Raw genomic sequence first — 22,248 nt, 5'->3', positions numbered from 1 at the left:
TTTTTTGAGCAGTGTATATCTCAGCACAACCCATACACATAAAATTGTCAGCTGACAGGTTCAGCCAAGCTGTGCTCTAACAGATATGTGAAACCTCCTCCTTTTTTGTCATGTGGTACAACAGTCCACATGACGGCATGGCAGTGAGCTCACAACTCTTAGAAATCTTGTTGTAAAGATAAAAACGTGTTTGCAGTCACATGACATACCTATCCTCTGCAAGCACAGATTTCATATGTATAATAATGATACTAATAATTTTTTATTGCAATAGTTTTATTTAGATTAACAGTATCTTAAACATTCATTAAGTTTTTTTTGTTTGTTTTTTTTAAGGCCAGAAGTTCAGCTACTTCAAGACTTCCAGTAAAACATAATGAAAACCTTTAAGGTTTTCTTTCATCAATACAACAAAGCCTTGAAGCTAAAATCTACATCTGTACATACGTATGTAGTTTCTATTTCTTTGTCTTTTAAACTTTCTTACCATCATGTATACAATATACCAGGTAATTTTAGGATTTGCAGTTTATGCCTTATACAATCTGTTAACATAAGTCAGCTGTCACATGTTCGTGTATAAGGACACCCACTCCTGAAGAGGTCTTACAAGGGAGGTCCTATATATACACCACCTTTTTTTTTACTTCTGTAACATCTCTGATACATCAGCCACAAGACAAAGCATATTCAAGTAGGACTGTAGACCACAACCTGGCTGAATTATCCGATGTCCATTCATCTCTGTTAACCAAACATATTAAGGCCTCAAAATAGAACTTGGGGCCTATAGTGCATCTGCTTTGTAGAATTATTGCTCATTCCTGTTTTTAGCATCCATTTGGACTTCATCTTCTGCACATACCGCATGTCACCGCCACGCTGAAGGCCACCTTTGAGAAAAAACAAATATTGAAAGTGTTACTGTCTATAGAAAAATAAATATATATATATATATTATTTACTTAATACTGATTTAAAAATATGCATTTTCTTTAGTAAAAACTATTTGTATGCTAAAGTGAAAAACTAGGGGGTCTCTGTTTCCTTAAAGGGGTTATCCGGTGGGTGGGAGGTTTACAAAGCTATGCCTTTTGTGTGATATATAACAAAAGAAACCTTTACTTACCTCCAGTGCTACTGCTGTGCCTCCGGTGTCCTGCTCCTGATCTGATTGTCTTTCCCAAGTATCAGTATTACACACTGGGCCAGACATTCACACTGCAGCTCAGAAAGACTATCCCTGTGAGAGACCGGAGCAAGACAAAGGCACTGCAGCAGCACTGGAGGTAAGTAAAGTTTAATTTTGTTATATCCCACACAAGGGGAATAGCTTTGAAAAACCCCTCCCACACAGTGAATAACCCCTTTAATAAGGTCTTCAGAACCTGGTCTCCCAGTCTGGTTGGGATTATCTCCCTGCTCTGCTCACTCCCGGCCTCCCTGAACTCAGCAGTGGTAGCTAAACCATGTAAGAAGGGTGACCAAACATTTGCAGCATTAACAGAGGAGAACAGCGATTTCCAGGAACATCACTGAATTGTTTATATGCACACATATGTTTCACTATGGGCAAAAAATTTATGAATTTCTTGTGGACTTGCAGCCTATACAGTGCACAAGGTACACTGCAAAGCAGGCCATGTGACAAGGGAGAGGGAGAGAAAGGAACAAGTTGTCATGTTCCTAAAGTGACGTCCCCAGCAAAAGTGCAGGGACAGCGGGCCGCCCTATAGAGAAGAAAATAAGGTATTTCACATATATGCATATTACTGTGTAGAATAGTCTTCAGGTTCATTACTACACCAGCTGGAGCATTTTTGGAGGTTTTAAATCTAATGACAGTAACACTTTAAAGAATTAATAAATAATTACAACATACTATGAAAATATTAAAAATGACAATACAAAACTGCCAAGCATTATATTAGGTAAGTATTACATTGAGAAATGGGTGTCACTAATTAGGTACCATATATTTATTAATTTTAAAGGCTCACAAGAGGCACAGAGGATGATGTGTTCCCATTCCAAACCCCAGTCAACCTTGTGTGACAGAAGTAAGTTTATATAGAACACGTTATTGCTATAATGCATTCATATCATGCAGAATTTATGCTGTTCTAAGTATATGAAATTATTTCTACCAATATAGTATCCTGAGGCCCCTTCATGATAAAAATGTCAGCTCAAGGGTCTATTGCAGACATTTCAAGGCAACGCATTTGGTATCACTATATGTGGGAGAAGATTATTTTATTTTGTATTAAAGAGTTACTGCCAGAAAGACACAGTGGTACAGTACCATTTTCATGTGATGAAAATATATTTAGTTTATTGAAAGCTGAACAGCTAAGGAAGGCATAAGCCCCACGTAACAATCAGACTGTCTGTACAAACAGCAGTATTGTGTACAATGGCGCCAAGGTGCATATGCTCTTAACTTAAAACTACCTATGTTTTGCAATGCAGTTTTTAGCTCAAAGTTTAGTTATTTGCAAAATACTCAAAGTAAGCAGCCCAACCTTCTGGGCTTAAAGAATACATGAACCTGAAGAAAGAATCTCTGATCCCAGATAATCTACAGCCTCACAGTACAGCATTGTGATAACACAGCATGCTGTGTGCCATCTAGACAAGAGGACATGCGCAGCCATGTATACAGTACTTTATGTACTGCTGCTGATCACTTAATACATTCACTGGGCCCCTTTTTCTCAACTGGCCCAACAGTGATTGGCAAAACTGTATGCATTACCAAGATACATTTGACCCAGCACATGTAAAGTGAGCGACGATGCATACAGTGCTGTAAGCATCACTGCTCAGCATACATCAAAAGTAAGTCTGGCCTTTGACCGGAGTCCCTGCTCCTGTATCTACATTCAGTAGCTTGCTACACCTATCGTGTAGTGTGCAACGTGAAGAGTAGTGTGATGCCCATCATGTTGGTGGCAGCTACATCTTTATAAGCAGTACAAGTGCTAACATGATTTACAGATGTATATAAGCTCACCTAAGTTATATGATACCTGTGTCTGCTTGGTTCATTTCCACTGCTTTACTCCATTACAAAACAAACCAGTCACCTGTTTCTTAAAAAATAAAAAAATAAAATAAACTTACCAGTCCCTCCAGTCCAGCCTAAGGCTTTGTACTGCTGTAAGACCCTGCCGACAGCTCTTTGGTTTTTGGATACAACCACAGCTCTGGACACACCAAATTTCTGTTTGTAGTACTTCATTAGTGACCGATGACCAATACTGGCACCTGGAATAAAAGCATAGACGCTTAATGGCCAGAAGCAATCAAAGACCTTTAGAAACGGGACAAACGGTTCACACACTGCCTGGAAATAAGGAGCATAGAAGTGAAAAAAAAATGAGCCACAAAAAATGTTCAAATATAATCCCCACCTGTTATTACCAACACAGCCAAACCCAAGCCTGAATGCAATCTTAGCACAAAACAAGATGTCAAAAACGATTTCCCACACATAAAATCATTGGCACAGTAATGCCTATAACTTTGTGCTGACCATTAAATGAGCACATTGTGGTGTCCATTGTAATAGCATTGCCCATGCAAACCCAGTGTAACATGTCCAACATGGTCCAGCACTATTAATGGTCACAATGTCAAAGAGTCAGCAGCCACACATAAGCTACTCGACTATGAAGCCACAATGGAGGCACTCTGGTTATAATGCAAAGAATGAATCAATGGTAGGTGTTTTACCGACAGTTGTGGTGGCATTGGACAATCCTTTGCCTACATCAAAAATCTCACATCTTGCCAATGTTGCATAACTATTTTTTTTTATTATTGGTTTCATTGCATAAAGGTTTTATGATGTGATGGAAAGCCCTGATGTGCTGTTACTAGTCACACTAACAAAGTGGCAGATTGCTAAAAGGCTCCTGACAGATTAACACACTGTTAGTAAAACAGTAATATATTTCAGATGGCAGTAGACAGAACACCGCTAGTAATAACTCAGCTTACATAGCCGCACTGGCTGCATGGAATTTTACATTCGGCTTTTCATATCCTTTAGCAGATCAATATACTTTCAAATTCTAATCTCCAGCAGGGATAATACCAAGCCTCAAAGACAGACAGCCAGACATTTAAAGGGCAACCAAACCTAAAGAGGGCGGCTTATAAAAGAGCAGCTTATAGAACGTGCTGGCAATATCACTCACACAGATGGATGTAAATATTTCTGGGGGATGTCAGGACTGATAACGCAGGGATCATAGGGGGCAGATATTTTCAGACTTTCTGTAGGAAACCTTATTGTAAATCCCTGTGGTCAGCTCAGCCTCTCAGCAAACCTAAAGTGGCTGAGAATAGGGAGCAATGAACTGGTCCTCTAAAATATTCCGTTAACAGATTTGTAGTTTTATTGTTTTTTCTTATATACAATCTGTTGAGATTTCTCATTGCTCTTCTGGGGTTTTCTCTGTATATCCCCACATGAAGGCTTTATTCAACCTGAAATCAATAGCTCAAGCTTCAGCTCTGCTAAAATTAACCCTGCATTATTTCCTCCTGGTATTGAATTTTAAATCAATAGATGCAGCTTTTAAAAAAAAACATTTTAAAACCTTGTCCGCCCATCCCCTCGCTTGTCTGGACAATAAGTACAGCACATATAAAAGGGACCAAAGCCTCAGCTTTATCACCTGGCATCATCTAACAGAGCCTGAGCGAATTACTTGTGGGGTTAGTGTTCTTATTAACATGTATGGAATTATTTTATACACTTCTGACCAACAATATACAGTGGTCCCTCAACATATGACGGTAATCCGTTCCAAATGAACCATCGTTTGTTGACATCATCGTATGTTGAGGGATCCGTGCAATGTAAAGTATAGGACAGTGGTCTACAACCTGCGGACCTCCAGATGTTGCAAAACTACAACACCCAGCATGCCCGGACAGCCGTTGGCTGTCCGGGCATGCTGGGAGTTATAGTTTTGCAACATCTGGAGGTCCGCAGGTTGTAGACCACTGGTATTGGAGGTTATACTCATGTGTCCCCGCCGCTCCGGACCATCACCACTGCCCTGGATGTCGCCTTCCATCGCTGTCGCCGCGTCCCCGACGCTTTGGCAAGGCCTCTGCTTCCCCGGCATCCTCATTCTCACGTCGCCGCCATCACGTCGCTACACACGCCGCTCCTATTGGATGATGGGACGGGACGTGACGGCGACAATGGAGAGCGCCGACGATGCAGGGGATCCCGAAGAGGACGTGCCGGAGCCCCGAAGACAGGTAAGTGATCGTCAGCGGACCACACGGGGCACAGTAAACGGCTATCCGGTGGCAGCTGAAGCAGTCAGCGCTGCCGGATAGCAGTTTATGCGATGGCCCCGACATACAAAAGCATCGTATGTTGATGCTGCCTTCAACATGCGATGGCCTCCGAGAGGCCATCGCATGTTGAAATTATCGTATGTCGGGGCCATCGTAGGTCGGGGGTCACTGTATAATATTAATATTCTAAATGTAACGTGTTTCTAATGCTCTGGAGTACAACATTCACACTTTTGACACAAAAAACTGAATTCTAAAACACACACACACACACATTTTCTAAAAGCACACACCAGGCACATTGTAAAATACGACCCTGCAGCTTACTCGTGAGTGCCTTCATGTAACTTTACATTAAAGGGGTTTTACAGGACATAATATTTGATGGTTTATCCATAGGCCTTTTCTCCTGACATTCAGGCCTTATTTTTGTCAAATATCTCTTTAAAATGACACATTTGGAGACTGTTTTATTGCATTTTATATATAATTTTGGTGGTAAACATGCTGAATTAGGATAATGTAAGGAAAGCAGAGAGAAGGCAAAACATTGAACTGCCAGGGAGTTTGTCTTTGACCAACTGGGCACTTAGGGGGAGATTTATCGAAATCGGTGCAGGGGGAAGAGCGGTGCAGTTGCCCATAGCAACCAATCGGCTCGTTGCATTTTTAAAGAGGCCTGTGAAAAATGAAAGAAGCGATCTGATTGGTTGCTATGGGCAACTGGACAACTTTTCCTCTGCACAGGTTTTGATAAATCTCCTCCCCCTTAGTGTCTAGCATCTGGCATTTTAAGGCAGAAGACAAATGGCCCAAAATTTTTATGAAAACTAATTGTAAATATGTTTTTGTTTAATAAAATACAAAAAGTGCAATAAAAAAGGTCTGCAAACTGATCCACAGGATTTAAAGGGGTTTTCCTCCTTATTGCCTGACTGCCATACCTAAAGCTGTATTTACAGAAGCCTAAACATAGCGTTATGTGCTCTACTGATACGTGCAGCTTTATGAAGGAATCAAGGATGAGCTAACATCAAATGTTAGAGAAAAGGGCCACTTTAGACAAAGCGAAAGGGCAAGCTGTACATATCTACAAATAACTGCTGTGTAATGAACAGGAAAAAGTCATTATAAATCCACAACTGGAAAATAAGACTTTCCTCTTTAGGACACATTACTTGACTACCTGATTTGTCATCTTTATTTGACAGGATTATTCTGACAGCTGTGTGATGCCTCTGAAAAAGCTAGACACACGGGGGAGATCAAAACCTGTGCAGAGGAAAAGTTGCTCAGTTGCCCATAGCAACCAATCAGCTTGCTTCTTTCATTTTTAACAAGGCCTCAGCAAAGTGAAAGAAGCAATCTGATTGGTTATGATATGGGCTACTTTTCCTTTGCACAGGTTTTGATAAATATCCCCCAGAGTGGTCTACAGAGTACAGGTCAAACATGACGGTGATAAATGAGAAATAACTACACATTTCCAGGTTACATCCAGTGTTAGAAAACTAATCTAACCAAATTCAATCTGCATTGATGTGTGTAAATGGTCTATTGATCTGGCTTAAATTTTATGTATTTGACCTGAATAAAATTTCTGCCCAACAATGACCATTATTGGCCTTAGTTGTGGAGTGTAAACTGTGATCTAAAACCCTATTGTGGGGTATGAGAGTCATTTTAGGTTTATATTTAAAGCATAACTATAACTATTAGTATCAATTTTTTTATTTGTTATAGTGTAGTCATTAGCACAATCAGCATTTCTGTAAATGGAATGCTTTACCTTTTCTGAATTGCCATTTTCCCTGATCCCAGCAAATGGTGGAGCGGGCTGTGTGCAGGAGCCTACCTAGCAGAAAACCCAGAGGCAGAACATTTCTACTGCTCTGGATCCCAGGCTAGGTATGGCTACTTAGGAGACCAGCGCAAGACTCCGGCACACAGCCCGTTCTACCATTTGTGGGACCAGGGGAATTGGAGGCTCAGAAAAGGTATTTACGGGGCAAAATTTTAATGCAAATTTTGATCCTGCTCATGGCTGAACAACAGTAAAGAAAATTAAAAAAACATTGATACTAATGATTACAGTTACACTTAAAGGAGTTCTGTAATGAAACATAACTTATCCCATATCCAAAGAGGGTAGGTCGGACCCCCGCGATCTCCTGAACGGGGCCCCGGCAGTCTCGTGGAAGGGGGTGAGCAGACCCCCATACACCCCCCCCCTCCATGTATCCCATAGAGATAGGCTTTCTGTGGGGGTCAGAATGACCACTTCCGACATACTGGAAGGATAGGGGATAAGTTATAGATCACAAGGGCCACACCCACCACAGGATTTCTAACACTGTGAGCTAATGAAAAGAGGTATTTATATAGTAACATGCTAACTTTTTTTATTTACATTTTTTGTGCAATTTGACAGTTACGCTTTAACCCCTTAAGGATGCAGGACGTTTGCCATTTTTTGCACTTTAGTTTTTTCCTCATCACTTTCTAAAAATCTTAACATATCAATTTTGCACATACAGACCACCTTTTTTGCACCACCAATTGTACTTTATAATGACATCACTTCACCACAAAATTTACGGCGAAACCAGAAAAAATAAAATTGTGGGGCAAAATTGGAAAAAATAATAAAAAATGCCATTTGTAAATTTTGGGGGCTTCAAATTCTATGCAGTGCACTTTTCGGTAAAAATGACACCATATCTTTATTCTGTAGGTCCATACGGTTTCAAGGATACCTAATTTATATAGGTTTAATTTTACTACATGCACCAAAATTAGTATGTGTAAAATTGTCCATTTCTGACCCCTATAAAACTTTAACATTTTTCCGTATACGGGGATATATGAGGGCTAATTTTTTGCGCCGTGATCTTAAGTTTCTATCAGTACCATTTTTGTTTTGATGGAACTTTTTGATTGCTTTTTATACATTTTTTTAGGGTATACAAAGTGACCAAAAATACACAATTTTGGACTTTTGATTTTTTTTTTACGTGTACGCCATTGACCGCGCGGTTTAATTAAAATTTTTATAGTTCGGACATATACACAGGTGGTGATACCACATAGGTTTATTTTTATTATGTTTACATATCTTTTATATGGAATTTGGGAAAAGGGGGGTGATTCAAACTTTTAATATGGAAGGTGTTAATCGGTGTTTTTATTAAAACTTTTTATTTGACTTAGATTATAATTTTTTTTTTCTTTTTTACACTTTTGGGGACTTTTAGGAGGAATCTGTAGATTCCTCATACAGATCAATTGATAAAGCATAGTTCAGCCAGGCTCTATTAATTACAGAGTCGGGACAGCTGCAGCAAAAGAGGTAAGCCCTCTGGCTACCTAAGCAGTGGATTCATTCACCCCACTGGTTTAAATGTACCTTTAGTCGCCGCTGTCAACTTTAACAGCAGCGATCTAAAGGGTTAATAGCCGCCCGCGGCAATCACTGCATATCGGCTATTAACGCCGGATGATATGGCGCAGGCTCGAGTCAGGAGCCGCCCGTGCCATACACAGCTTGCTGTGTCAGGAGTAGTCTACTGAAAGGTATGACCAATCTGTTGTGCCCGGGCTCCCAAAAAAAAAATAAAAAAACGCAGTGTGACTATCTGTGTACACAGAAGAGGGAAGAAGACTGAACCAGAGGACCAAACAGCTGTAGTGGCGTTATGTGGGAATGGAGGAAGGGGAGTTAAAGTTTGTTTTCTTTTCCGAATTGGCACTATAGCTCAGGATGCAGTCTTTATACCACAGGCCAATGCTGTCAAATTAAAGGAAAAAAGTCATCAGTGTCACCACTCTAACACGCTGCTACAGGCAGATAGTGCGGGTGACACGGACGACAGCCATACTTACGTGTCTGCGATCCGTGCTCCGGTTGTTCCAATATCTTAATCTGTTTCCTCCCTTCAGCCAGCGGGCTTGGGACACGGGCAGAACTCCGTGACGTCACCACTTCTGTTTCCCTAGGCCTGCTCGCAGCAGGGCCCTGCAGAGAAACAGAAGCAGCGACGTCACAAAGTTCCGCCCGTACCCCAAGCCTGCCAGCTAAATGGAGGGATCAGATGAAAATAATGGGACAACGGGACCACGGATCGCGGACATATAAGTATGGTTGTTGTCTCAGCGTCACCCACACTACCTGCCTGTTGCAGCATGTTAGAGCGGTGACACTGATGACCATTTTCCTTTAAGTACACATACATGGACTAGATTTAAACAAATTTTAGCTTAGCTTAGTGCTGTACATGTAAAGATAACTGCAGACTGGAAAAACTTATAGCAGTCTCAAGATGTGAGGTTAGGAAGCTGTAAAACAAATACTTTTGCCATTACCTACCAGATGGCAGGACCAATTCCATAGTTTCCTCATTGTATTCGAAAGCTTTGTCTCGTGGCAGTTCTTGGTCAGTCATTTCTACATCGTCTTTGTGATCTGGATAACTGGGTCTATTTATTGCACAAGAAAGCAAACAGTTAAAGAGAAGATCCTTTCAGAAAAATCCAAGTTGTTTACGTTAGATAGTAACATTACAGTCAATATGACAATAAGCCTGTTTAGAGGCAAATAAAATATACATAAAAAAAGAAAAAAAAAAGAAAATGTCAACAGTATAAAAAATATGGGTGAAATTATTTATTAAACGAGAGGCAAAGCCTATGTTTAGGATTGTGCAATTCAAACTTCTACACAAAAGCACTGAGATAATTTGTATGAATAAAAGGGACAGTCTTCCAAAAGACAGACTAGGGTATATACTCTCATAAAAGGGTTGTCCCACAATAATCAATTTATCCCTTATCCTCAGGATAAGTGATATGCGTCTGATCATGAATCAACAACTGGACCCCCCCACGATTTTAAGATCCCTTTACAGCATATTGACATCAGAAAGGGCATTCCCTTTTAGTCCTTGTACTCTATAAGCCAGAATGGTGATCCGTTCTAGTGCACTAGCCCATGAATGTTACACTGACAGCACCACCGTTACATAGACAGCAATTTATCTGGAAAAATAAAAAGGCCATGTCACTTAGCAAGTTTGGAGAGTTAAAGTTTGAAAAAAATGATAATATTGAGTTTTACATAGACCCAAAACATTCTGTAGTGCGTTACAATTGGATTTTAGTAAGGATTTACTTTACACAAGCAACACAAACTAGTGGTAACTGGGGCATGAGCTGTGAGTTTTCCAGGAAATTTCCTGCAAGATGCGAACAACATGTATACAAGGGAAAGTGGCACAGATCCCTATATGTGTATATTAAATTAAAGCTGCTTAAGAAGAAGAATTTTTAAACACTGTATTGAGATGCAGTGAACCTATTTATTCTTGATTCGTACCTGAAATCATAGAAGTCTGCAAACTCCAGAGCAGCATCTCCATCTGTGAAGAGCTTGCAGTGTCCCTTGTCATTCATGTGAGCTTGCACCGACTCTGTGGTGTAGAAGGATTTTCCCTTTTCATTACACCACAGACATATCTTCCCAAAACCGACTTTCTCACCTACAAAAATAAAAATTAGCAGGTAAATATAAGGGTTTCAAAGATGTTTATATCTGCTGCTCACTTTAGCTACAAAGTGAACATGAAATCAATTAGTAGAAGAGTAAGGCCAGGCCTACTAGTCATCTATGGTTAAAGAGTACCTGTCATCAAACCATATTTTCTAAACTAACTCATATTATATTCCTTAACTACTCCTTACACCCCTCCATCAATTAAAAAAAAAAAATTCTGAGCTTTAAAAAGCTCTGTATCATATCTTTCCCCTTGCTCACATTGCGAGAGCTCCTGGAGAAAGAAACGAGGCGTTCCCCAGCAGGCACGAAGTCACTGAAGCCTGCGAGAGCTGTGCCTCACCATGCCCTGTATGCACTTCTTAAATTTGGTCTGCTGCCAGGCCAGGAGGAGACCAAACTAACTGACTTACAGCAGGAAAATGAACAGAGCCACATAGTTGCCTTTTTTTCCAATCACATTAAAAACATATAAAGATTGATCATTACATAAGGAACAATATATTAAAAGTTTAGTTTGGTGACAGGTACTCTTTAAGCAATTATAACTTCCATAGAAAAGCACAGAGATATATAATTTGTATGATGTAAAGGGATTGTCCGGGATTATTTTTTTTAATAAATGCCCCAGCTGCATGCAAAATAAACCCCTGCACTTACCCCCCTCTATTTTTGCTGTGCCTGATCTCCACCACACTCCACTTCCATGTGCTGTGGTCAATGCGTCACTTTGCCGCTCAGCCATTCACTGGTCATAGCGGTGTCCCGCTGGCAATGTGAAGTGTTGACCACAACACTAGGAAGTAGAGCATAACGTAATTCCAAATCTGTGTCTTGCCGCTGGAGACAACGTCTATGAGGTCACCAGGGGAAGGTCTGCCTCATACTGCACAGCGATAGAGAGCTCACAGTAGTGGAAAACGGGGAGAAAAGTGCCCATTCAGGCATTGAGCAGCCGATTTGTAATGTATTGCATTTAGACAATTGATTATCATGCACATTGCTGCAGTATAGCCATTTGTAAAAAAACAAACAAAAAACACTAGAGTTATGCTTTAACCAGATTTTATTTTTGCATTATTACCGTATATACTCGAGTATAAGCTGACGCGAATATAAGCCGAGGCCCCTAATTTCACCCCAAAATCCCAGGAAAAGTTATTGACTCGAGTATAAGCCTAGGGTAGGAAATACATCATCCCCCCCTGTCATTAACACCCTCATCATCACCCCCCTTCATCATCCCCTTGTCATCATCCCACACCCCCCCTTAATCATCCCCTTGTCGTCATCATCCCACACACCCCCTCTTCATCATCCCCTTGTCATCATCCCACACCCCCCCTTCATCATCCCCTTGTCATCATCCCCTTATCCCCACACCCCCCCTTATCATCCCACACCCCCCCCCCTTCATCATCCCCTTGTCGTCATCATCATCCCACACCCCCCACCCTTCATCATCCCCTTGTCGTCATCATCCCACCCCCCCCCCCCCTTCATCATCATCCCCTTGTCGTCATCATCCCACACCCCCCCCTTCATCATCCCCTTGTCGTCATCATCCCACACACCCCCCTTCATCATCCCCTTGTCGTCATCATCCCACACCCCCCCCCTTCATCATCCCCTTGTCGTCATCATCCCACACACCCCCCTTCATCATCCCCTTGTCGTCATCATCCCACAACCCCCCCTTCATCATCCCCTTGTCGTCATCATCATCCCACACCCCCCACCCTTCATCATCCCCTTGTCGTCATCATCCCACACCCCCCCCCTTCATCATCCCCTTGTCGTCATCATCCCACACCCCCCCCCCCCTTCATCATCCCCTTGTCGTCATCATCCCACACACCCCCCTTCATCATCCCCTTGTCGTCATCATCCCACACACCCCCCTTCATCATCCCCTTGTCGTCATCATCCCACACCCCCCCCCTTCATCATCCCCTTGTCGTCATCATCCCACACCCCCCCCCTTCATCATCCCCTTGTCGTCATCATCCCACACCCCCCCCCCTTCATCATCCCCTTGTCGTCATCATCCCACACACCCCCCTTCATCATCCCCTTGTCGTCATCATCCCACACCCCCCCTTCATCATCCCCTTGTCGTCATCATCCCACACCCCCCCCTTCATCATCCCCTTGTCGTCATCATCCCACACCCCCCCTTCATCATCCCCTTGTCGTCATCATCATCATCCCACACCCCCCACCCTTCATCATCCCCTTGTCGTCATCATCCCACACCCCCCCCCCTTCATCATCCCCTTGTCGTCATCATCCCACACACCCCCCCTTCATCATCCCCTTGTCGTCATCATCCCACACACCCCCCTTCATCATCCCCTTGTCGTCATCATCCCACACACCCCCCTTCATCATCCCCTTGTCGTCATCATCCCACACCCCCCCCTTCATCATCCCCTTGTCGTCATCATCCCACACCCCCCCCCCTTCATCATCCCCTTGTCGTCATCATCCCACACCCCCCCCCCTTCATCATCCCCTTGTCGTCATCATCCCACACCCCCCCTTCATCATCCCCTTGTCGTCATCATCCCCTTGTCGTCATCATCCCACACCCCCCCCCTTCATCATCCCCTTGTCGTCATCATCCCACCCCCCCCCCCCTTCATCATCCCCTTGTCGTCATCATCCCACACCCCCCCCCCCCTTCATCATCCCCTTGTCGTCATCATCCCACACCCCCCCCCCCCTTCATCATCCCCTTGTCGTCATCATCCCACCCCCCCCCCCCCTTCATCATCCCCTTGTCGTCATCATCCCACCCCCCCCCCCCCCTTCATCATCCCCTTGTCGTCATCATCCCACCCCCCCCCCCCCTTCATCATCATCATCCCCCCCCCCCCCCCCTTCATCATCCCCTTGTCGTCATCACCACGTCATCAGCCGCCCACTGCTTGTCAATGTCGGCCATCGGCTGTCCGGGCTTGCTGGGAGTTGTAGTTTTGAAACATCTGGTGGTCCGCAGGTTGAAGAACACTGTGGCCTTCGACATCATCCAGACCCCCCCACCCCCTTTAATTTTGTACTCACCTCCGCTCGGCGGGATGTTAGGGTGCGCTGGTCCGGTGCTGCAGGACTGTCCGGTGGGATAGTCGTTCCGGGCTGTCCATCTTCACCCGGGGGGGGGCTCTGCTGCGCGCTTCGGGCCCGGCCCCAGAATAGTCACGCTGCCTTGACGACCACGCACAGGGACGTTTATTAGCAAGGTCCCTCTGCGTCGTCAAGGCAACGCCTCTATTCCGGGCCCGAAGCGTGGAGAAGAGGCCCCCCGGTGAAGATGGACAGCCCGGAACGACTATCCCACCGGTCGACCTCCCCACCGGACAGTCCTGCAGCACCGGACCAGCACACCCTAACGTCCCGCCGAGCGGAGGAGAGTACAAAACTAAAGGTGGTGGGGTGGTCTGGATGATGTCGAAGGCCGCAGTGGTCTTCAACCTGCGGACCTCCAGAGGTTTCAAAACTACAACTCCCAGCAAGCCCGGACAGCCGATGGCTGCCCGGGCTTGCTGGGAGTTGTAGTTTTGAAACATCTGGAGGTCCGCAGGTTGAAGACCACTGAGGGCGAAGAGTTCACTCGAGTATAAGCAGAGGGGGGTGTTTTCACTCGAGTATAAACTCGGCTTATACTCGAGTATATACAGTATTTCTTCCTCCTTGCCTTTTAAGAGCTATAACTTTAGTTTTTCCATCTACAGACCCGTATGAGGGATTGCTTTGCGCGCGACAAATTATATTTTGTAATAACATCACTCATTTTACCATAAAATGTATGGCGAAACTGAAAAAAATATTCATGTGGGGAAATTGCAAAGAAAAACGCAACTTTTTAACTTTTGGATGGTTTCGTTTTCCCGCTGTACACTTGTTTTTCATTATGTGGGTCAATACAATTAAAACGATGCCCATGGTCTTCAATTATTGTACTGTTTTAAAAAAAAAAACAAAAAAAAAAAAACTTATTTTGTAAAAAAAAAAAAAATTATGTTTAAAATTGCCCTATTCTGACCGCCTATAACTTTCTCATTTTTCCATATGCAGGGCTGTATGAGGGCAAATTTGTTTGCACCATGATCTACCTACCACCTTTGTGTATAAATTACTTTGTAATCGCTTTTTATAAAATTATTTTGAAATGTGTTGTTACAAAAAAGCAGCAATTTTGGCTTTTTTTTTTTTTTTTTTTAAACGTGCTTATTAATTTGTTATACATTATTTTGGTTGGTGGGGGGGGGGGGGGGGGAATGGAAAAAGGAGCAATCTAAATTTTTCACTTTTCAAATTTTTTTTTATGTCCCCTTTACATGCTAATACTGTTTAGTGTTATGCATAGGCATAGCACTGATTAGTATTATTGGTGATCTTCTCCAGTCTGCAAGAAGGCAGACCAGAGAAGACGACCCCGTGATGATGGCAGGAGGCAGGTAAGGAGACCTCCGTCCGCCATCTTGGCTGATTGGATCTCTGCTTTTGTGCCGCGGGTGATCCGATCAGTCATTACAAGTGCAGCAAAGCTGTGATCAGTATTGATCACAGCATCTGAGGGGTTAATGGTGGACATCAGCATTACAGAGGTGTTTGCAAGCTCCTGAAGTGCAGAGGGCTGCAATGCCTCCTAGTTTCCTCTCCCATCCATGTCCCCGCTTGAATGACAGTCAGCTGATTGCAGAGCCCTGTGTAAAAATCTTGTTTCTGCTCTGTCCACACAAATTCTGCAGATATGGACATGCAGTGAGGAGGCATTACAGCCCTCAGCATTTCAGGAGCTTGGAAACACCTCTTAGAAAATTGCTTTCTTTCCTTGGTGCAAAGTTTTAATGTTCTGAAAACACAGATATAAACAGTATATGAAAAGGTACCAAGGTGTCAGCAGTTTGGAATGTGAATTGCAGCTGACAGATTCCCTTTAAAGGGAACGTCTCACTTACCAGAGAGCAATAGATGCCTGGAAATCTATGGAAATGCATTGTTATAGTCATTTTAGAAATACAGGCATATCGTCATGCTCGCACACACTGTTTCAGTATAACGCAAACAGATTCACTTATGCTGGATGTGAAGTGACCATATATCCCTGGGTCTATTAAAGGCTGTTTAATTACACAACTTATTCCATAAGTCCACCTACCTAAGTAGTGAATGAGACCCTCGAGATCCTGGAGGTATTCAAGATCTGGAATAAAGAAGCCATGGACTTGAGTCATATGGGCGACATTCTTCACTAAAGAACAAGAATGATGTAGGCAAAACAAGCAGTCCGTGATAGGAATAGATCCAGTGGGAGAAGTTGTGCTCTCATCTGCTGGTGCACAAGCGGCTTCATCAGCTCCATCATCATCCTCCATCTCCTCATCGATATCTTCTTCATCCCCATCTGAATCCATGTCTTCCCAATCTACAAACATAAAAATGCATATCATTGAAATGTTATGATGCCCACATTCAGAATGCCATCTTCAGTAATACGTAGGGCTTTACTACATTACTACAGCCAAAGATTTGGCAAGTGGGATCAAAGGAATGAACATTACGGAGATGTCCGTTTTGGACAAGTTCACTTTTGTTAGTAGAATCCCCAGAGATAAAAATACACAATAGTATAACCCAAATGGCCAGCACTCGCAAACTTTTATCCACATTAAGTAGCTAGCATTGGAGAAATGCATGCCACAGCAGGAGAATACAAACAGATAGGGGGAGATTTATCAAAAACTGTTCAGAGGAAGAGTCGACCAGTTGCCCATAGCAACCATTTAGTTTTTTTTAACAAGGCCTCAGGGAAAGAAAAAAGAAGCAATCTGATTAGTTGCTATGAGCAACTGGTCAACTTTTCTTCTGAAAATTTTTGATAAATCTCCCCCATAGTGCTTAGCTCCAAAGAAAGTCACTATCACAGAGACAAGTGAATGAGAGGCACACTCACAAAATTCATGAAATCCACAAGTCTCTCTTTATTGTCGATATATTATTAGTGAGCCCAGTTAACCTCTGTACCACAGACCATGTGTCATCTACAATAAAGAGATTGTCTCTATGATTGTGAGTGCCCACAGACAAGCAGATCACAGAGTGTCCACCGTACCTATTCCATTCCCATGCAGTACCATGTCAGAGGGAGGGAAGCATTACATCTTTCCAATTGAAATCAATAGCCTGTCCATGCCCAATAAATAAACAGTTCATTGCTCACTGCTCTGGCTAATAGATACGGCTCCATCCTATTATCTACACCACAGACATAGCTTCCTAGCCCCAACCTTCTTCCTATAGGTTTAGAAAATAAGACGGTATATAAGGGTGTTAACATACAGTGAAACCTTCTACCAAGGTTTCTTCAACTTGTGTTAAAGCAAACCAAGACATATGTCCTGTGTATTACCTTCCTCCTCTTCCACAGACTCTTCTTCATCCTCCAGAGCTGACAGTTTCTTGGCTTGCTGTTCATACCATTGCATTCTGGGGGGCTTGTCTGGTCTTATTTTGGTCTGTTCTTGTTTGCCAGGAATAGCTGTGTCTCCTTCTTGATTAATGCTGGCTTTCTTTTTGGGAGATGAAGATGGCTGTGCTTTCACAGCCTGCTGGATTGCGGTATTCAAGGCATCTTTATCTACATTTTCTGCCCTTATGCCTTTCTCCAGGTTCTTCTCATTCAACATCTCAACCTTCTTTGCAATTGCTTCAGCTGCCTTCTTCTCTAGGTCCAGGTGCTTTTTGGACTTCAGGTGGTTTTCATAGGTACTGTATGTGGAAAACCTCTTGCAGCAGGCGGTACAGTAGGTGGCCGTTTCTTTGCTCTGTTCCTCTACAACAGCTCTCTGGGCTAGAACACGTTCTTGGAAATTCTCTGCTGTTACTGAGGGCATGTCTGCCACCTTCCTCTTTAGGTTGTATCTGTGCCAGTCAGTCTTATAGTGAGCTCTCTGAATTTCAGGGTCAGCAAAAGCTACTCGGCATGTGATGCAAGTGTAAGAAGCCATTTTACTTTATTCTTGACAACTGGAAAACAAAATTTTAATAATTTTTATCTGTGTTTTATCATAGCAGAAAACAAGCATGAAAAACATAAAACTACATACATAGTAAAATTTTATACCTAATTCACAAAACAATATCAGTGGTCTCCAACCTATGACTCGTTACCTATCACAAAGCTACATACCCTTTATGACATTATTGCTTTGGTTCCTGCATCCTTGGATTGTGCTTCCATGATGAAACTGATTTGTTCAATGTTGTTATAGGAATTCTATTAGAATCTATTTCAATCCCGAATTTCCCCAAAAAATTGAAATTGTCCAAACCCCCCCCCCCCCCCCCCTTTTTTTTTTTTTTTAAGATTGGTTTTCATTTAATCCACTTTTGCAGGAGAAGCAAGTCATACATTGTATACCTTGTTAAGATACGATTATAGTGCAGCAATGTGCAATATATTTGTCTGCATTACTTTCAGTTCAGATACTAGCTGCACAAATGGTGGTCAGCTGCATATATCTATTCATTAGAGGACAAGCATCCTGCTCTGTCTCATGTCTACTGTAGCATCATCCTGACAGAAGACAGCTCCTAAGTAGTAAATAGCCTTGTGCTTTGCATTGCCATTTACTGTATGGCCTAGTCAGGAGCATGTATTGTATATGGGGCCTTCCGGTATAACTGGACAAAAGGCAGTTGTGGTCCTGACAGCTAGGTGCCAAATAAGTCTGTAAGTGCTGTATTTGGAAAAAGATTATTGCTTCAAAACTGGGCTCAGGGATGTGGAAATTGTATCATCCAACGCATGGGATATGCAGTTCTGGGTGCCAGGCGGGTGAATTCTTCAGGCATTTAGCCCGGCTTCAGACAAGCAGGGCTAAATGCCTAAAGAATTCACATATAACGGGGCAATCGGTTTTGCCCTGTAACTAAACTCCTATAGACTGCAGCTGTGCGCCTCATCGCACGCCCCTCTGTCCGGACCGAGGATGCGGTCCAGCAACAACAGTTACCGCTGAGCTCCTGAGTGTGCCGGAGAACAGGTAGCAGGGGATAAGAGAGGAGGGGAGGTTTGGTAAATAATGTGGTACAGGAGAGGAGGGTTGGGCTGAAATATAATGACACGAGGGGCATCAGAGAAGGGGGGGGGGGGATATAATGACACAGGGGTCATCAGGGGGATATAACGACATGGGGCACGGGGGGGTGGGAAATTATAATGGCGCAGGGGCATCAGAGGGGGAGGGGGGATATAGTGGCGCAGGGGGCATCGGGGGGTGAATATAATGACACAGGGGTGATCGAGGGGGATATAATGGCGCAAGGAGCGTCAGAGAGGGGGGAATATAATGGCACAGGGAGCATCAGAGAGGGAAGGGATATAATGGCGCAGGGCTCATCAGAGGGGGGGGAGAATATGATGACACAAGAAGCATCAGAGGAGGGGTAATATAATCGCACAGGGGGCATCAGAGAGGGGGGGGGAGAATATGATGACACAAGGAGCATCAGAGGGAGGGGGGGGGGGGGTAACAAAATGGCGCTGGGGGCCTTACTTGATCCCTACCTGATAAAGGGACATACCTACCTGAAGGGGGGCTACCTACTTAAAGGAATACTGTAGTGCAAAATAACTTATCCCCATAAGTGATAGATCGCGGGGTCTGACCGCTGGGACAACCCCCCCCCCCCCATCTCTTGTATGAGGCCCCAGCAGACGGCATCAAGGGAATGTTCTGTCCCTGCATGACACGGCTGCTGAAATGCCCCCTCCATGTATCTATGGGATAATTTGGGGGGGGGGGGGGGGGGGGGGGGACGGGACGTGTAGGCCTCTGCATCATGCGAACAAGCCCCCATTACTGCCGGGGCCCCTCAGAAGAGATCGAGGGGGAGGTGTTTCCCAGCAGTCAGGATAAGTTATTTAGCACTGCAGTACTCCATTAATGGGGCAGACTTACTTATCAGGTACAGATCCACCTAATGGGGTCCCATACTGGTCTTGTCAAGTTTTTATTAATAAAAGAACTTATTTACGGACTATTTGGGTTAAAATTATTTTGTACCAGGACAATTGGATTGTTATGAGGGACAAGTAGATTCTGCTCCGTTTTAGTCCCTTGGACAAGTAGTTTAAAAAAAAAAAAAAAATTCCACACCCTAGTGGGCTTCGATGATGGTAACAGCTGCCTATTGTTAATAGATGCTTTTTACTACAGGAGGTACTTCTACTGACATTAAAAGGGAACTTTCACCTTATCCATACTGGCTGTCTAAAGCCCCTTATCAGGGCCCGTTCTATAGGCAGGTGCACTGGAATTGTCCTTGTATTGCATGGATAGTATTTAGAAAATAAGCCATATTCAATCCCCTGGCACTGGTGTCTTAATGGTGCCCAGGTCCTCACTGCTTGTTGCTTTCTATGAAGTGCTGACATGCAGAAAATACCCACTCAGCCGATCACACAAGCGATGCAGCCCCCTTAAAGGAGTAGTCCAGTCCTGTCTGGGGCCCCCCATGTGGTCTCCTGTACAGGGCCCCGGCAGCCAATGGGTAGGGGGCATGTTGACTACTGCATGAAGCAGCGGCGGCGGCTGACACCCCCCCTCAATATAGCGCTATGGCAGAGCCGGAGATTGCCAAAGGCAGCCCTCCGGCCTTGCCATTGAGTTGTATTGAGGGGGGTGTGTCAGACGCCGCTTGGTGCGGTGGTCAACACGCCCCCTTCCCGCGGGCTGCCGGGGCCCCCAGCGGTCAGACCCCCCCCCCCCCCCCCCCCCCACGATCTGAAACTTATCCCCTATCCTTAGGATAGGAATACATTTTTCAGAACTGGACTACTCCTTTAAACACCTGATCAGGGGGTTACTGAGAGTCAAACCCTCCCCAATCTGATATTAATGATTAATGAGTTGAACAAGTCTAAATTTTATTACACACTAGATTTCCTTTCCAAATGTTTTCCAAATCCCCAGAGGAGTCTGGTACAACTTTTCGAGGGAATCGGAACACTTGGAAAGCTAAATTACTTTCACAAAATAAAATGGGTGCATCAAAATATTCAGTTTGCTTAATCATATTGTAGATTGGCTCAGCTCTATTGATTGTCTATCCTGAACAACCTTGTATATGCAGGGGATCTGGAACTCCGTATCAGTAAAACATTTATGAATGTGCAGGAAAACACAATTGTTTGGATTTGCCCATAGCAACCAATCACAGCTCAGCTTTCATTTGGGCTACTGTCACTTTAAAAACTTTAGACAAGTTAGAGAGACATGTCAAAAGTTTTGATCAGTCGGGGTCTGAGTGTTCACACTCCAACCAATCTAAGCTTACAATGTAGGTCAATGGGATTGTCTTTAGACAGTTGCACTTTTTTTTATTATTAAATGATAGGCATGAAAGCTGAGCTGTGATTGGTTGTTATGGACAACACGAGGCATTTTCTGTTTTAGGCAGATTAATAAATCTGGGCCATTGCCTGGACGTGATAAGGTTATAACAGTGGTCTTCAAGCTGCGGACCTCCAGATGTTGCAAAACTACAACTCCCAGCATGCACGGACAGCCAACGGCTGTCCGTGCATGCTGGGAGTTGTAGTTTTGCAACATCTGGAGGTCCGCAGGTTGAAGACAACTGGGTTATAGTAAGAAATAAAGAGCTCAGAATGCTGGATGTGTTCAAGCTTCCCTGGCGCTATATAAAAGGTAATTGCCTATAATAGGTGATATACGGCAGACACCTAGTCACATTATAATGAGGTTCACACGGTGCGTTAGTGCTACCATGGTCGGGAGTCTACAGGTGACCATTACAGAAAGAGTACATATATGGTAAATGTCTACTCACGCCACCGCTCAGTCACGTCTTCTGCTCTTCACTTCCTTCTTCCGGTCACGCTACTGCGCTGTGTTTAGAGTTCAAGGGGAAAATGTGACGTCACTGCCGGTCACGTGACAATCACGTACTTGTGGCCTGCTTGTATGTGCTCTGAACCTGTTGTTCGGTCGCGTTCTGCCAACTGCTGGTCGCTTCAGAGAATGCAGCCTGACAAGTGAAGTACCCAGTACAGATATCACGTGATATGTTTCCTGGACAAAGTAATATTTCTGTACATTTGCCACAAGTTGACTATGGATTTGGATCTGTAAAATCAGGAATTTTGTCTATTTTGAGATTTGTGCTCTTGTTTTCTCTGATATCCTGTATGAATCTCTTGGTTCTTCAGAGTGGCCGACGCCTTATAGCAGCCAATGGTCACGGTCTAAATCAGGGTGCCTCCAGCTGTTGCAAAATTGTACCTCAAAGGCTGTCTGGACGTTGTAGTTTTGCAACAGCTGGAGGCACCCTGGTTGGAAAACACT

At 43.7% G+C, this 22,248-nt stretch overlaps 1 protein-coding gene across 1 annotated transcript; it reads right to left on the bottom strand.

Moving 5' to 3' along the window:
• Positions 1 to 242: 242 nt before the first annotated feature.
• On the bottom strand, positions 243 to 21,873 carry ZNF622 (zinc finger protein 622). The gene is made up of 7 exons (XM_056520942.1): positions 21,734 to 21,873; positions 17,289 to 17,905; positions 16,038 to 16,304; positions 10,697 to 10,859; positions 9,692 to 9,801; positions 3,127 to 3,270; positions 243 to 893 (listed from the first exon to the last, which is right to left on the bottom strand). Exons 2-7 carry the CDS (start codon positions 17,884 to 17,886, stop codon positions 769 to 771), a joined length of 1,407 nt encoding a protein of 468 aa, XP_056376917.1. The 5' UTR covers positions 17,887 to 17,905; positions 21,734 to 21,873; the 3' UTR covers positions 243 to 768.
• Positions 21,874 to 22,248: the final 375 nt, after the last annotated feature.

Source organism: Hyla sarda, chromosome 5, assembly GCF_029499605.1.
Source record: "Hyla sarda isolate aHylSar1 chromosome 5, aHylSar1.hap1, whole genome shotgun sequence".
NCBI lineage: Eukaryota > Metazoa > Chordata > Amphibia > Anura > Hylidae > Hyla > Hyla sarda.
Note: the sequence above shows the minus strand (reverse complement) of the source record. Positions and strands in the feature narration are given on the sequence as shown.